The sequence below is a fragment of the Eschrichtius robustus genome, chromosome 8 (genome assembly GCF_028021215.1).
Source record: "Eschrichtius robustus isolate mEscRob2 chromosome 8, mEscRob2.pri, whole genome shotgun sequence".
NCBI classification, from domain to species: Eukaryota; Metazoa; Chordata; class Mammalia; order Artiodactyla; family Eschrichtiidae; genus Eschrichtius; species Eschrichtius robustus.
Genome location: NC_090831.1, coordinates 54178489 through 54193507, shown reverse-complemented (window position 1 = coordinate 54193507; position 15019 = coordinate 54178489). Strand labels below are relative to the sequence as shown.

General features: G+C 35.9%; 1 protein-coding gene across 3 annotated transcripts in view; it reads right to left on the bottom strand.

Moving 5' to 3' along the window:
- Positions 1-15019, bottom strand: part of HYCC1 (hyccin PI4KA lipid kinase complex subunit 1) — a 92080-nt gene that overhangs the window by 25460 nt on the left and 51601 nt on the right. For 2 of the 3 annotated variants that reach the window (XM_068550501.1, XM_068550504.1), the window contains exons 4-7: positions 9530-9709; positions 8598-8678; positions 7983-8098; positions 7514-7609 (exon numbers count right to left, since the gene is read on the bottom strand). In XM_068550501.1, the coding sequence (XP_068406602.1) occupies positions 7514-7609; positions 7983-8098; positions 8598-8678; positions 9530-9709 (473 nt within the window). The remainder of the gene's footprint in view (positions 1-7513; positions 7610-7982; positions 8099-8597; positions 8679-9529; positions 9710-15019) is intronic. The other variant, XM_068550503.1, reaches the window with a different exon arrangement.

The window sequence follows — 15019 nt, the reverse complement described above, 5'->3', positions numbered from 1 at the left end:
ATAGCTGGCTGGCTGGTAGTGCCACTAAATCAATTAGGACAAGTAACACATACTGTTTTGGAAGGTGCTAAGTTTCAGATATGTTTATTTTTAGGTATACAATATAGGTGTCAGTTTTGTCTGTCATGTCCTCTCTCCCACCCCAATGTCTTCCATTAATAGTACCTCTATCCCTCTTACCTTTAGGAACTAGTCTCCCCCTATAAAATTAAGTATAACCATGTGATTATGGTGAGGCTGACAATAAAACTGCCTGTGACAAGAGATCGCTATTCTAAGATCTATTTTTCCCTTCTTCCTTTTAATAACATATATAAAGGCACACTCCCCTCCACACTCCCCAACCAATTTTAACTAGAACTATGGCCACCTGCTAGAGACCATATTTCCTAGGCTTCCTTGCATCTAAGTGTGACCATGTGACTAGTTCTGGACAGAGTGGTCTGTTAACTGAAGTCGTACGACTTCTAGGCTGTACCCTTAAAAGGCAGCTGCTTGCCTTCCACTCTCTCTTTCTCCCTGCTTTCAAGACAGAAGGCAGATGTAATAGTAGTGATCCATCACCATACAGACAAGAGTAACACCATAGGGGATGGTAGAATCCCAAGAAAGAAGGAGCCTGAACACTTTAGAAACAGAGCCAATCTGCCCTCAGACCATCTATCAGCTTGGACTTTTATGTGAAAGAAAAATAAATAGCCACTTTATTTAAGTTACCGTTATTTCTGTTAAAACAGCCAAACCAATATTTAACCTGATATAGTACTCTTCCAATAATACTACTACGCAACTTGGCCCTATAGGGGTTTGTATAAGCTTCGGACGGCACAATCAAAACTTTTGCTGGATTGTTTTTATAGTGAACCTGGGAGAGATGTTCTTTTTCCTGCGTTCACTAAAAGTAGACAATGTAAGCTTTTAGCTGCCTGTGGTCACTGCTCTTACCACATAGAAGAAGCCTATCTTCAATAAAAAAAAAAAGTACAATGCCAACAGATGAAAATGAGGTAAGAGAGAGAGAGGAGAGAATAGCCTGATAACAGTTGAGCCTCTGCATCTAGTTGACCCTGAAGCCAGTTCCATCCCTGCTCTTCCCAAGTACTAACAGCCAAAAACTTTCCCTTTGATATTAGGTAGTTTTACGTAGGTATCAGTCAGTTGCAACAGAAAGAGTTCTAACTCTTACAAGGTATCTATGGGACATCTTGATGAAGATGTTTACTGAATTAGATACACAGGTTTAGAAATCAGGAAAGAAGTATAGGGTTTAAGAAAGAGAATATGGTCAGAAAAATAAGTTATTGCTGTTATTACACAATTTTTAAAAAACAACATTGCCATAGCTCTAGGATGGTCAATCAACTTTTAAATTTACTTTAGGTGAGAACTAGAGAGATAGTTCTCTCAATTCACAAAAGAAACAGGATTCCAGGTTCTCTTGTTTTCTCTACTAGCTACCTATAAGGAAATAAGGAGTTATCTGTTAGAGGCTGTATTTACTTCTTTATTCAGAAGTGCAAAGGGTTAGTGTCTTAGTCCGTCTGGGCTGTTATAACAAAATACAACAGACTGAGTAGTTTATAAACAACAGAAATTTATTTCTCATAGTTCTAGACACTGGAATCACAAGATCAGGGTATCAGCATGGTCGGGCGAGGGCCCTCTTCAAGGTTGGAGAGTTCTTGTTATATCTTCACATGGCAGAAGGGGAGAGGGAGATCTGTGGTGTCTCTTGGCTAAGAACACTAATCCCATTCTCAAAGGACCCACTTCCTAATACCATCACATTGGGCATTAAGATTTCAACATAAGAATCTGGGGATTGGGGGAAGGAACACGAACATTCAGATCATAGCAGTTAGGGCGTTTTGTTTGTTTGTTTTTTAGCAGTTAGTTTTTAATAACTACTAAAACTTTACCCAAACTGTAGCAAGTGACTTCAGGAATTTTGCATTTATCAATGAAAGATTTTTAAAAAATAAAAACTTAATTATTTCCTTTAATCATAATTGTACTTAATGGATCACAAATCTGAAGTGGAAGAGATCATCTATCATTCATTCATTGAACAAATAGTTATTAAGTTTTTACTGTATGCCAGGCATTTCTCTTGAACTCTAAGGAGACAGAACTGAAAAAAACACCAAAGTTCCTGACCTCATGATATTCCAGCAGTTGACAGGCTATACCAAGTGAACAAACAAGGTAATAACAGTGTTATAAGTGCTAAAAGGAAATAAACTGGGGTGAGAAGGTGCTACTATAGAAAAGATGATAATGGAAGATCCCTCCAAGGAGGTAACATTGAGCTGAGACCCAAGATAATCTAGTGCTAGCCAGCTGCAGCATAACTCATAATGGCAACTCTTTACCCTCTTTTCTCCAGTCCTTTTTGTTTTTTTTTAATTAATTAATTTTTGGCTGCTTTGGTTCTTCGTTGCTGTGCGCGGCTTTCTCTAGTTGCGGTGAGTGGGGGCTACTCTTCGTTGCGGTGCATGGGCTTCTCATTGCGGTGGCTTCTCTTGTTGTGGAGCACGGGCTCTAGGCGCACGGGCTTCAGCAGTTGCGGCACATGGGCTCAGCAGTTATGGCTCACGGGCTCTAGAGCACAGGCTCAGTAGTTGTGGCACACAGGCTTAGTTGCTCCGTGGCATGTGGGATCTTCCCGGTCCAGGGATCGAACCTGTGTCCCCTGCATTGGCAGGCAGATTCTTAACCACTGCGCCACCAGGGAAGCCCTCTCCAGTCCTTGCTTTTAATAATTAAGAATTCTGATTTACTCATCAGTACTCTGAATGCTCTCTTCAAAGATATTCTTTTCACATAGATCCTTCACTGAATTTACATAAAATGCAGAACAAAGCAAAAACAATCAACAAAGCTACATGTCACATGAATGCCTGACTCCTCTGTTCATCAGAGGGTATCCTGAAGTTGCCTGACTTCCCTTTACAAATCCAAAACATAAGGACTCGACCTTATGAAAGAGGAGCTGAGTGGCCTAACCTCCTCTGCTGTATTAAACTTACTCTGCGGTCACGTATAGATATCTCTCAAATTCACAAACCATGATAAAATAAAATTCCTTTTAGAAGGCATATTTGTCAGTACGTTTCTGGAAGAAGTTCTAAGCATCAATTTGTAAGTGAGGGAAACTACTGCCATGATTCTCATTCTCTGTTGAGAGATACTCTTTCTTAGACTGAGAGAAAACCTGTGAGATTGTTCTCAATATACTGAATTACAAACCACAAAATGATTAGAAAGCCCAATTCCAGTGGGGCTGACTGAAGAGAGTATTTATTTAGAACTTAAAGTAGAAAAGAAAATAGATTAACTACTATCATTAGATCATCAGACCAGTGAGTAGAAACTAGCTAGAAAAAAAGGGAAACAATGATTTTTCTATCTTTTAACTTGAGAAATATCTAAAATTTGGTCCAGTTCTATTTCCTATCCATCTGGATAAAATACATAGACTATGAAATAAAACTAACCAATTTCAAAACCTCTTCCTTTTCTGCTCTGCTTTTTGAATAGTGAGGAGAGGGGAGGTGAGAAGGCCAGGAGAGCAGAAAAAGTGGGGGAATAAGGGAGAAAAGAGAAAATGGAAGAAATTCCTATACAGTAATGAGCACTTTTCTGTTCTCATGCTTCTGCTCTTTGAAATTAGGAGGCTAATAAAGGCTGCATCTTCTATCACTTTCCTCAAGAGAATACCATATACAAATATAGTGCTCGAGTTGCTGGAGAAGAGATTATTTCAGATGGATTGTAAAGGAAGGATGGAGAAGATTTACAACGGTGGAAAGGTGTACAAAGTAAATAATAAGCAATGAAAAGTCAACTGTAGTTCTTTCAACAAGGAATTTCCTAGTATAAGATATGCTCTAGAACGGCTGGCAACTGCAAACAGGTGGTAAAAAAGAAAGAGCGGCTGTGTATCTATAGTGAACATGTGTGTTCATCATTGGGGTACTAGCTGTCATTTATTAAATGATAACAAAGTGGCATACACTGTGCTAAGAGCTTGTTCTCTCTCTCTCTCTCTCTATCATTCTATCAGTCAGGAAAATTAATCCACAAGATGGTTTATTTGCACAAAGCTGTCCCTAATAGACAGAAAACAAGAAGAAATCTGTTCAGTGGTCAGGAAGGCTGATTTAGGAATCAGGAGTGGGTCAGGGTTTCATTACAGATTCACAGGGACAAATACACTGATCAAGAATCCCTAGCAGTACATATTCAAGTCAGTCAGCGAGGTGACTCACCAAGTGAACAAAATCAGGACAGTCCCTTAGACAATGGGGGAAAATTTAATTTACAGCTTAGTACAGTTTCATCTTTAATATTTATATTCTACATCAAAAGGCAAGATAAGCCATTTCTTAAACACAATTGTATTAAAAGAGATGCTCAACAGTAAAAAAAAGAAAAAATATTTTCCCAAATTTAGAGGACTTAGGAATATACTAATAAAACTTATTTGTAGTATTGGTGGGTATGTTGCTTTTAGAAGGGCCATACGTAATATTTAGTACTAGCAGAAAATAAAAACTTGTTAACTAAAACTCAGTCTAGCTCTTGCCTCCTTTCAGATCTCTCTTCAAGTGGTCCATGCACAGATGTAGGAGGAAAATACAGGCTATCAAGCTGGCCGGCTATCAAGCTGGCCATCAGTCTGCTTACAGTTAACTGAAGCAAAGCTTATAGTTAACTGAACAGATTTTTGCCCAGCAGAATAGATTTGTATGCACGCGTGGAGGGTGGGAAGTGTCCAGGATTGTTTTAATTCCACGATTCATTACAATCAGAAGGTTAAAAAAAGAACAGAACACATTTGTCACTGAACCTAGCTCAGGTATTCCACGAAATTTTTCTGGTTGTATTTATGTGTCCTTCCTCCTAGATAACCCAGTCAATCATTTTGGCATAATTATCATCAACAACCATACTAATCAGCAATCTGAAACTACTGCCACATGGCCAAAACAACTTGATTAGCCATAACACTGTGTGATCACTTTATTTTATTCTTCAGGAAAACCTGCACCAGGACTAAGATCATCAGGCATCTCTTGTACTTTATCATAATCATTTATAACTTACTTATCACCATAGTTCTATAACTAATTTTCCTTCCATAGCTCTGGACTAGGCTTTGCTTGATTAGATACTCGTGCTTTCTAGTTCTTTGCTATACATCTTTAAAGTGTACACCTTAATTAGAATATTTGATAAATGATTAAGGGAATCCAGAGTTAAGAGAAATAAATAACTAGATTTTAAACCATTGAGAATACAGTAATAGGGAATCTAAAACAAAAACAAAAGCAAACTAAAAAAGATGGGAACGATAAATTTGATGGAGTTCCTATTACATCATGTTTTGCGGCTTAAGAGTTAGCATTATTAAATAGTTTAAGTTTTTTGAATTACACAGATCTCTTTCCTCCCTCATTTTCTTATAGCTAGTGGGTATACATGAGTTTTTCTTGTGGCATAGAATTAATGTAATATGTTTCTACTAAAATCTTCCTCGGCCAAAATCCTACAGCTAGTTTTTAAGTAATCGGTGTTTCTATTTGTTTTCAAAACCAGCTCTTACTTGCGTTCTTAAAGGATTATCCAATTCCCTGGTTAGGTAAAATTGATATGTTAGCAATTTTCTACCCAGAACATAAAAGTAATTATATTGAAGATAGTGCACTGGAGTCACACAGGACAGAAACCAGCGACACATGTTCTTTCCTAACTTTGCCATCAGTCATTTCAGGAAAACATCAACAGTGGTTCTTATTTAGGAGGTTGTATTAGAACATCTGTATGTATTAGAACGTTAGAGCTTCAAGCATATTAGAATATTCCTGGGTCCTACCATTTAAAATATTGCTTTAAAGTAGTGTGTTTTAAGTTCTACAGGTGAAAAGTTCCTGCATTGAACTACTCCTTAAGCCAATGTTTCTGAAGTGTTGGTTCTTACACCCATTTTAGTGCATAACAACATGTTCACTGGACCATACTGAAATGAGAAACAAGAAATGCTAAACATCTCACTTTTGACTTATAAACTGTTGTCCTTCCCTTCCATTGTACCCCTTTTGGGTGTTAAAATAGTCTCCCCTTTCATTAAATAATGTTGACGGTAGATATTTATAATACAATGACTTGACAAAAGACAAAGTCAGCAACGCCATGTGAATACCCACTTCAGCTTCTTTGAAATTTTACAGATCTGTGAAATTCAAAAACTCTGGGCACCTCTGCCTTTAAAACATTTAAAACAAGAAACATATTAGAAAGAGTAAGTGAGAGAGATGGCACACTGGTACCATCTTCTAAGGTGCAGCAAATGTACTTATGCTCCAATTCAGGAAATATCTGAATGACTCTCCACTTCTCTATCTTCTCGAATAAGCCCCTTGCCTTGTTACCTCCCTCTCCCTCTGGTCCTGCGTGGTTTTCTATCTTATTCAATAGAATCAATTTAGGTTTTTTGTTTGTTTTGTTTTGACTTGATTTCTAAGTATTGCTCTATGCACCCTCCCTCTTACTAACTTTCCAAAGCTACATTTTCTAAATAAGTTTCCCAAATCTAAATTATTTTATAAGTTCCTTAGTTCTATATTTTCCCTTATTTACTTGAATTACCAAAGGCATTTTCTCTGCCTTGTTTTTTTTTGTTTTTGTTTTTTTAAAAAAAGGTAACAGGGACTTCCCTGGTGGTCCAGTGGTTAGGACTCCTCGCTTTCACTGCTGAGGGTGCGGGTTCAGTCCCTGGTTGGGGAACTAAGATCCTGCAAGCCATGCAGTGTGGCCAGGAAAAAAAAAAAAGGTAACATCTTCAACATAGAAAATGTAGAGAATGACAGAAAATCACACAGGAAAAAAATTAAAATAAACTATAATTCCACCAAGTAGACATAACTATTGTTAATATTCTGGTCATATTCAGTCAACGCTGGAATCACACCATATATACTATATCATTAAGTACTCTTTTAAATCAGAATTCTTAAATATTTGCATAGTATACCCAAGGATTACCATAATTTACTTAACCAAGCTCTTGGCTAAATTTTTTTTAACACGAAACGCTTAAAAACCAGTATCTCTTACTTACTTCTTGGTACCAAATTAGAGCACAATAAAAATAACTACCTAGATAGATAGATAGATAGACAGATAAAAAAGCAAACAAAACAGAAACCAACCACATGCCAAAAACTGAAAGGTCATAATAGTTCCATTCTTTTAACTATATAGTATGATCCTTTTCTAATTAAATATTCTATTGAAATGTTATTCAGCTTTACCCGCTTCACTGTGTTTTTTGTGACTTCATTGTGTTTTTAGGGAGCTTTCTGTATGTCGACTAGGTGGAGCTTTATATTAACCTATTTAGTGTTTCAAGCAAATGATTAAACAAAACAAAAATAACTTAGATATGTAACAAACTAGCAATCCTAGATTCATATATTTCAATACTAAAAACATTTGAATTTTAATTTACCTTGAACAAATTTGACACAGTGATTGAAGAGAAACACTGGGCATATAAGTTAGGGCAGCATTGTAACACAACAAAAGGAATGTCAACACTTCAAACCTAAAGATAAACCAAAAGAGTATTTACAAATCTTGAGAATTCTAAGAAGTCAACTGTAATTAAGCAAGCATTGGGGAGGGATATTATGTTACAGAACAGACCTGTACAATATAATCACACCAATAAGAATACAAAACTGAAAGGAAAAAGTAACAGTCATATGAAAATTATCTTAAAAATTCAATGTTCCAGATGACATCTGAAGCAAAGTGTAAGTGACAAATCGGGAAGATGTGTTTTTCTCTTGTATAAAATGACTCAACATTTTAAAAATTGTTACATACAACTCATTAAACATTATTTATAAATCTACTGAAATAATTTCTTAAAAAATCAGCACGGTACAATAGCAGGTTATGTCTCCACAGCATACCTATTCTGTGCTGTCAGCATCTCCCTTTGGGGGTGAGGTCCGCTGTACACAACTTTTGACAAGCCATGCTGGGACAGGGCGCTCTCGGTCAGAGCCATGGACCCAATGCTGGAAGGCTAAAGAAAAGACATGTGAATAAAGAAAAAACTGTTCTGTTGAAGATGTGGTATTTAGAATATATACACCAGTAAGAATGACTGCCATGAACATCATACATCTTAGAAATATTCAGATTGCCTACTAAGTATTCTGCTCAAAGATTAACAAATAATTAAAAACAAACCACAAATAGAAATACAAAATAGTTTAATTTTAAAAATTCTACCCCAGAAAAACATAATTGCCACACATAAAAAATCTAATCTTATCTGTCAGGAGAAGGGGAGAATATTTCAAAATGAATACTTTTAATAGATCTTTTACAGTCAGGTTTTAGTTTTATGATTTTGATTGCCCATTTTTACTTTGGGAATAGCCAATACTTTGTGTGGTGTTTTATACTTTTTAAGGCACTAATAAACTGATCAAATTTTTTGTCTCAATAACCAGACCCTAATTTATAGCAACTTCAAATCTTAGGACCAGTAAACTTACTTTGATAAAAATGTCACTTACCTCATGATATACAGATGGTTTGGATAAAGATGGAATCGTAAAACTCAATACTTTGCTATGTCCCTGTTTGTCAACTATTTCCTACAAAAGTGAAAGAAAATATCTTACAATATTTATTTTTTACACATAAATTTAAAAGCTGAATTTAAACTGTTAGTCTAAAAAAAAAAAAGAGATGAGAAGAAAGGAATTTTAAATTCAACTAAAATCTTAAACTACGATAATCGATTATTCACAAATACTAGGAGTTAACCTTCTCCTTAAAATATAAGTAACACAGTTTTAAGGATGAAATACAGATGTAATGTGGTAATAATCATTGATTTTTTCTCATGTAAAAAGTTCTACTTTCTAAATCAATTAACATAGTTATGAAATACATTATGAAATGACCCTTAATTTTTTTTTCCACTTTAAAAACCTTAAGTATGTATCTAGAATATTGTACTATTTAATATACAAACACTATTAGTAATGCAAACTATATATTTTAAATCAATGGTGTGAAGTCTGGAGACAGTCCAGATTTTACAGAATTATTAGTGGTAGATATTAGACTAGATCTTTTCTCCCAAACTTTCTGTGAAGGTCACAACAGACAATTTATAGACAGTGGATTTTAAGTTTAAAAAATTTAAAACTCAACACTGATATTTTCAGATACCTCCATAAAATTATTTAAATGGACTGATTTTTAGTCTCCAATCAATCAAAAAATGTATATTTACATAATTGTATGTATGCCCATATAGCCTTCAACCTCCAGAAAGTTATTTTTGGGAGAATGAGCTATGAGTCATTTGATGTATTAAAAACAAATATTAGCTTTACTAAAATGAAAAATAGTTGCCATTATGTATTCATTTTTGTTGAAAGGGTTATATGCTTGGCTTTTGTCAGAAAACATTTTGTTAACTACATTAAATACAAACCAAATTGTAAACCCCTAGGAGAAGAGCTTCAATGCATCCACTGCTATGCACATTTCTGCTGGCTGAGACGGCAAGGTAGCACCAAATCAGTTCTGGAAGAAACTGCAGTGTAAATCGAAGCAACTGTTCCTCTCCGCTACGATAGAACTCAAAGAGCTGGTGACAGACAGGTTCTAGCAACTGGAAGAAAGACAAAATATTCATTCAAGGACTGGACTGTATTTGAATGACACTGATATATGAAATATAAAAGGTTTTCCCTGATTGGTAATTACTGAAATATACAAATGTTTCCATTTTTTGGAAGCACAAAACTATTCACAGCTAAGCTATTTAGTAATAAACTCCAGTGGAAGGCCAAACTGCAAACTAAGTGTATACAGAAGCACTTTATAAACTCTAAAACATTCTGTAGCTCGAAGGTAGTATTGTTATTAAAACCATATCTTCTAAAATTCCTAAAATAGATAGGTTGTGAGAAGTTTCTTCCTGAATATCCTTGCTTCCAGATAAAACATGTCAATATAAATGAATGGCTACAGGGTTGGAGAAATTGAAAGGAGAGTCCTAGGGAGTTACTGTCTCATTGCCTTCCTGAGTTATAACTAGGCAGCATCGGACAGCAATGACCACTATGTGGAGGGAGAAGCTGAATAATATAAAGCCCCTAGGTCTAGTTTCTTACTGTAACCATGGTTAATTGCCCCTGGATGATCTAAACATTGCTATCATTTTATTTTAAATGTGATTTGGACTTACTGATAGCCTTTTTTTCCCCCCACCACACTCCCCCAGTTACCCAGTTAACAGAGCTGACTGTATCTTTATAACAGACCTTTTTTTAAAAAATCAGAAAGTCAAGATAAGAGACTCTTATAGGTAAGTATTATCTTAAAGCATATATAATCATCACACACAAGTCATTAACGAATATGTCAGGGCTACTTTTCAAACAAGCAGGCTACTATTATATTTTCAGCGAACAGGAGTTCATTCACTTCACTAACTTAGGCAATAGATTGACGTCAGTTTACGAAACAGATTTTCTACTACCAATAATTGGAATGAACAGGAACTAAAGTGGATGTTTTGATTTCAAAAAAGTTCAATATGTAAAGCAAACCGGGTATAATTAAAGTCAGTATTACAGAAAAAGTTATACTTTAATAAATATTGACTAAATCAAACTGGTCTTTCCTATTGAAAAACTATCTTCTGACAGTTAAGGAACATTTTTCCACTCTCAGAATGGTCATCAGAGTGCAACAGGTGTCCACTGTGGCATGGCAAAGGCAACAGGAAACTGGAGGGTCAGAGGCAAAGTAACCCCATTCACAGATAGCAAGAAAAGTTTTTAGGGTAGGAATTTGGAAGAATGGAGAGGGGGATGGTGGAAGAAAGGCTGGTAGGGGAATGTTTAGCTTTCAGGGTGGAGTTTTAAAAATTTCTTTGTGGACCAGGGTCGACAATCTTGTATTGTGGTGTAATATCGCTCATCTCTAAATACCAGGGAAAGCTTTGATTAAATCAATTAATATAGTCTAAAAAATATTTGCAAAGTTGTGAAACTTTATGCTGAAAATTTATTCAATAGGCTGCATGAACACATAATCAATTTTAATCAAAACACTCCAAAAGGCCTTTTAAACTGGTTTAAAGTCTAAAATTAAATGGAGTTTCGGTTTATGAAAGCAGAACCAAATGAAGACAGATTCAAAAGGGATGTAGAAGTTATATATTGCAATGAGATTAGATGAAATTATGCATATCAAACCACTAGAGGTAAATACCAGTATCTGTGCAGGATTTTACAGCTTGCAAAGTACGTTCACATATATGAACCCATTTAATTCCCACAATATTATATGGTCCAATGTCATTACCCTCATGTATACTTTCTACACGAGGATATTGAGACAAAGAAGCTATCAACTAAAACCAAAAAAATCACACAGCTCACGAAAGTCAGACTGAAGCCAAGGCTTTCTAACTCCTTTATAAACATACCTGAAAAATGTCGGAAAAGAATAAAACAATACACAATGTGAGAAACACAATCAATGTTTGACTTATCTAACCTGAATATATTTGAGGCAAGCAATGGAGCATTAGAACATGCTGTATTCCTAGTGTCTTGCTTGAATTTTTGAAATATTTTCTCATGAAAACATTGTTATACTTGGTGGGTAGGTTTCATAATACTATTAAGAGAGAACTGCACCTCAAGTACATTTTGATGTGTTAAATGGCCTTTTTATGGTCTAATCATAATGTACCTTCTTTCCATTCTAAAATACAATCTGAATTCTAAAACAACTGAGTTACAAATGAACTTTTACAACAATCTATTCATAAGTAAGAAGCTGTATCTTAAGAGAGAATTTTAATGGTAAAAAATGTATCATAAAAATGCCTTTAAATGACTAAAGCAGGGATAAAAGATGGAAAAGAGCTAAGTTTGGGTAAATTCACAAGAGAATCTTCCAAACCTTTTTTGCATTGAACAATTACTGAGAATACAGGTAGGAAACAGATACAGAAAAGTTGAAGGGCACTACTCTTCAGGTGCCAGTAGCCAATGAACTGACCTCCTCTCACTCTGGGCTTGCTATGCCTAGAACACCAAAAAGATTTTATGTGGCTTTTTCAAAAAAAAACAGCTGGTTTCATAACAGACTTGAGCATTGTTAGCCTCTAATCCTATGCCTATCTTAGTCAATTAAAAGCACTGATTAAGGAAATTTCATTGTATCCATAAACTTCCTCTTTACAGTTTCTTGAGCCTGCCACACACACCACACCTGCCTCAGGGCGTTTGCACTTACTATTCCCTCTCTGGAAAGCTCTTGCCCCAGTTTTATTTTCTTCCTCTAATTCATTCAGACCTTAATTCAACCATCACCTCCTCAGTCCCAACACATACTTCCCCTACTCTGCTTTATTTATCGTCACAGTTTTATCACTGACATTTTATTATACATTTAGGTATTTGTTTAATGTTTCTTTCACCTACCAGAATACAAGTTCTAATCTGTAAGATAAAGAATTTGTTCTATTTTGTTCACTGCTACATTTCTAAGTGATTTCTGGCACACTATATGTGTTCAATAAATATTTATTAAATGAATCTAACTAAACAATGAAAAAGTACTACTTGTAAAATCCGAATACCAAATTTCCCAGACTTCAAATAACAGCAGAATCAACGTTCCAAATTTCAAAAATGCCAAAAGACAATGACGTCAACTTTTCGGGAATATCTCCACTTTAAGACACAAAATGTTCTAAAGAGCAAAAGGAAGGTTATGATGTTAAAGTAGACACTGCTATATTTTAGAAGCACTTCTAAGTACATTTTTAAAGACTGAGTTGTCTTTTCAAGAATACAGAATACACACTGTCTTCACCACATTCATCAGGCTAAAAACATAGAACAAACTTACATGCAAAACCTCCTAAACCAGTGCTTCTGAAAGTGTGGTCCATGGACTGAAGACCATCTACAAACTATTACCAGTCCTCAACAATATAAATACAGAAATTGAGAGGAAATATTTTAAAACTTTTATAGCAACTTGATATGGCTGCAATAACCAAGAGGGTGATCGGCAGACTTATTGAACAGAGTATGGATCAGTTAGGGGTTATCAAATTTATGTGGTACCTCGCATGTGGTGTGAGTTGCATCCTTGTCATGCACATTAGGTACACATATTGGTCTGTGAGAGATTGGAAAAAAATTTTAAACTGGTACTTCACCACAAATAGTTTGAGATATACTGCTCTGAGCCATTAGAGCTCACTGTCATCTGAATGAAAGAAATGCTATGAACCAAAGTAGCCTATCAGAAATTTACCTCTATCCAAAGCAGCCTGGTTAAAACACACTGCATTAGAGACATAATTTTTAAGTCTTTCAAAATACTGAGCAGTAAATGATAAATAAGACTTAATTTGTTTAAAAAAAATACTAAAGCACACAGCTATACTTGCTCCATTTGGTAAAATAATTCTCAAATAAACATGGAAAACTGTAAAACAGCTTCTACCCAAATACTTCAAAAACTAAAACCCTTCAAGAAAACAAGCTACTATACAAATTAAGAAGCTTTGGGAAGGAGGAAGGGACACGCAAAATATGATTGCTCTATTTAGTTATTCCAGTTAAAGTTTTTGTCTTGTCAATATAATCCCTAATCTTTTTTTCAGCACCTAAAATTCATAATCTTTATAATCTTCTTTATGGAATAATCAGTAGAAGCTGGGTTATTCTAGACCCCCTCCAAAGGAGGTTACCTACTCAAATAACAAAAGACTCTAGTTTTGATAGTTTCATCCCAAAGGCATATAGGTCCACATAGGACTAGACGCCAGGGTGTAAGTTGTTTTACCCCTAGATAATAGGATTAGTGGTCTTAGAGCCTATTGTTTCACCTACCAAACTCAAGTATAAAAAGAATGTATACCTCATACTCCTCCTCTCTACTCCACCTCTTTCCATTTCCACTGACACTGCCCTAGTTCAGGTTCTCAACAGCCCTCCTACACTGTTGTCATAGCCTCCTAGTCTTCTTCTTGCTTTCATTTTTTCCATTCTCCAATCTGTCCTCCACATAGCCACCTTCCTAAAACAATAATCTGGTCAAGTCATCAGCGGGGGGGGGGGGGGGGGGGGGGGGGGGGGGCGGGGGGAGAGTCTAAACTGCTTATGATGGAACTCTAGGCCCGCCATGGTTACAACCTAAACCTATCTTTCCAGCTTCAGTTCCTAACAGTCTTTCATCTCTTGTTAACTACTGCATTAGCCTATTTGCTTTTATCTGAATGCCATGCCTTTTGATTTTCCTCACTATTTCCAATCCTTACCTATTATATTTCTACTATGAATGGTGGGATTTATAAGCACCAGAATCTGGAGCATAGATCATTTTGTCACCTTCAAACTAAATTTGCTATCTAAAAAAGAAAAGGAAATGCGGGGTGGGGTGGAGGGGCGGGCAGAGAAAAGAAGAAAGGACTGGGAAAAACACCAGCAGGACCAAACTACTTGCTACTCCTCAAATTCCTCACATTTTCTCAGGCCTCCATATACTATCCCTACAGCTTGGAATGTCCTTTTACTTTCCACACCTGGAAAACATGTGCAAATCCATCTAGACTCAGTTAGGCATTACCTTGAAAGCATGTATTTACATATTTCCTCCCTTTCCTCTTACGGGATAAAGACCATGTGCTATTATTCATCTTTGATTTTCTGTTGCCTAGAACTGTAGCTGGCTCATAATGGGCACACAAATATTTGCTGAATGAATGAATGAATGCAGTGACCCAGACTTTCCAAGGCTATCTCCAGCAAGACAGTTAGATATATAGATAGGTAGACAGACAGATACCTACATACGTAATACATAGGTAGATGAGCAGGAACATGTTCAGAGGTGGCTTTGGAACATGGTAACAATTCTATTTCTTGGCCTGGGTGATGGTACA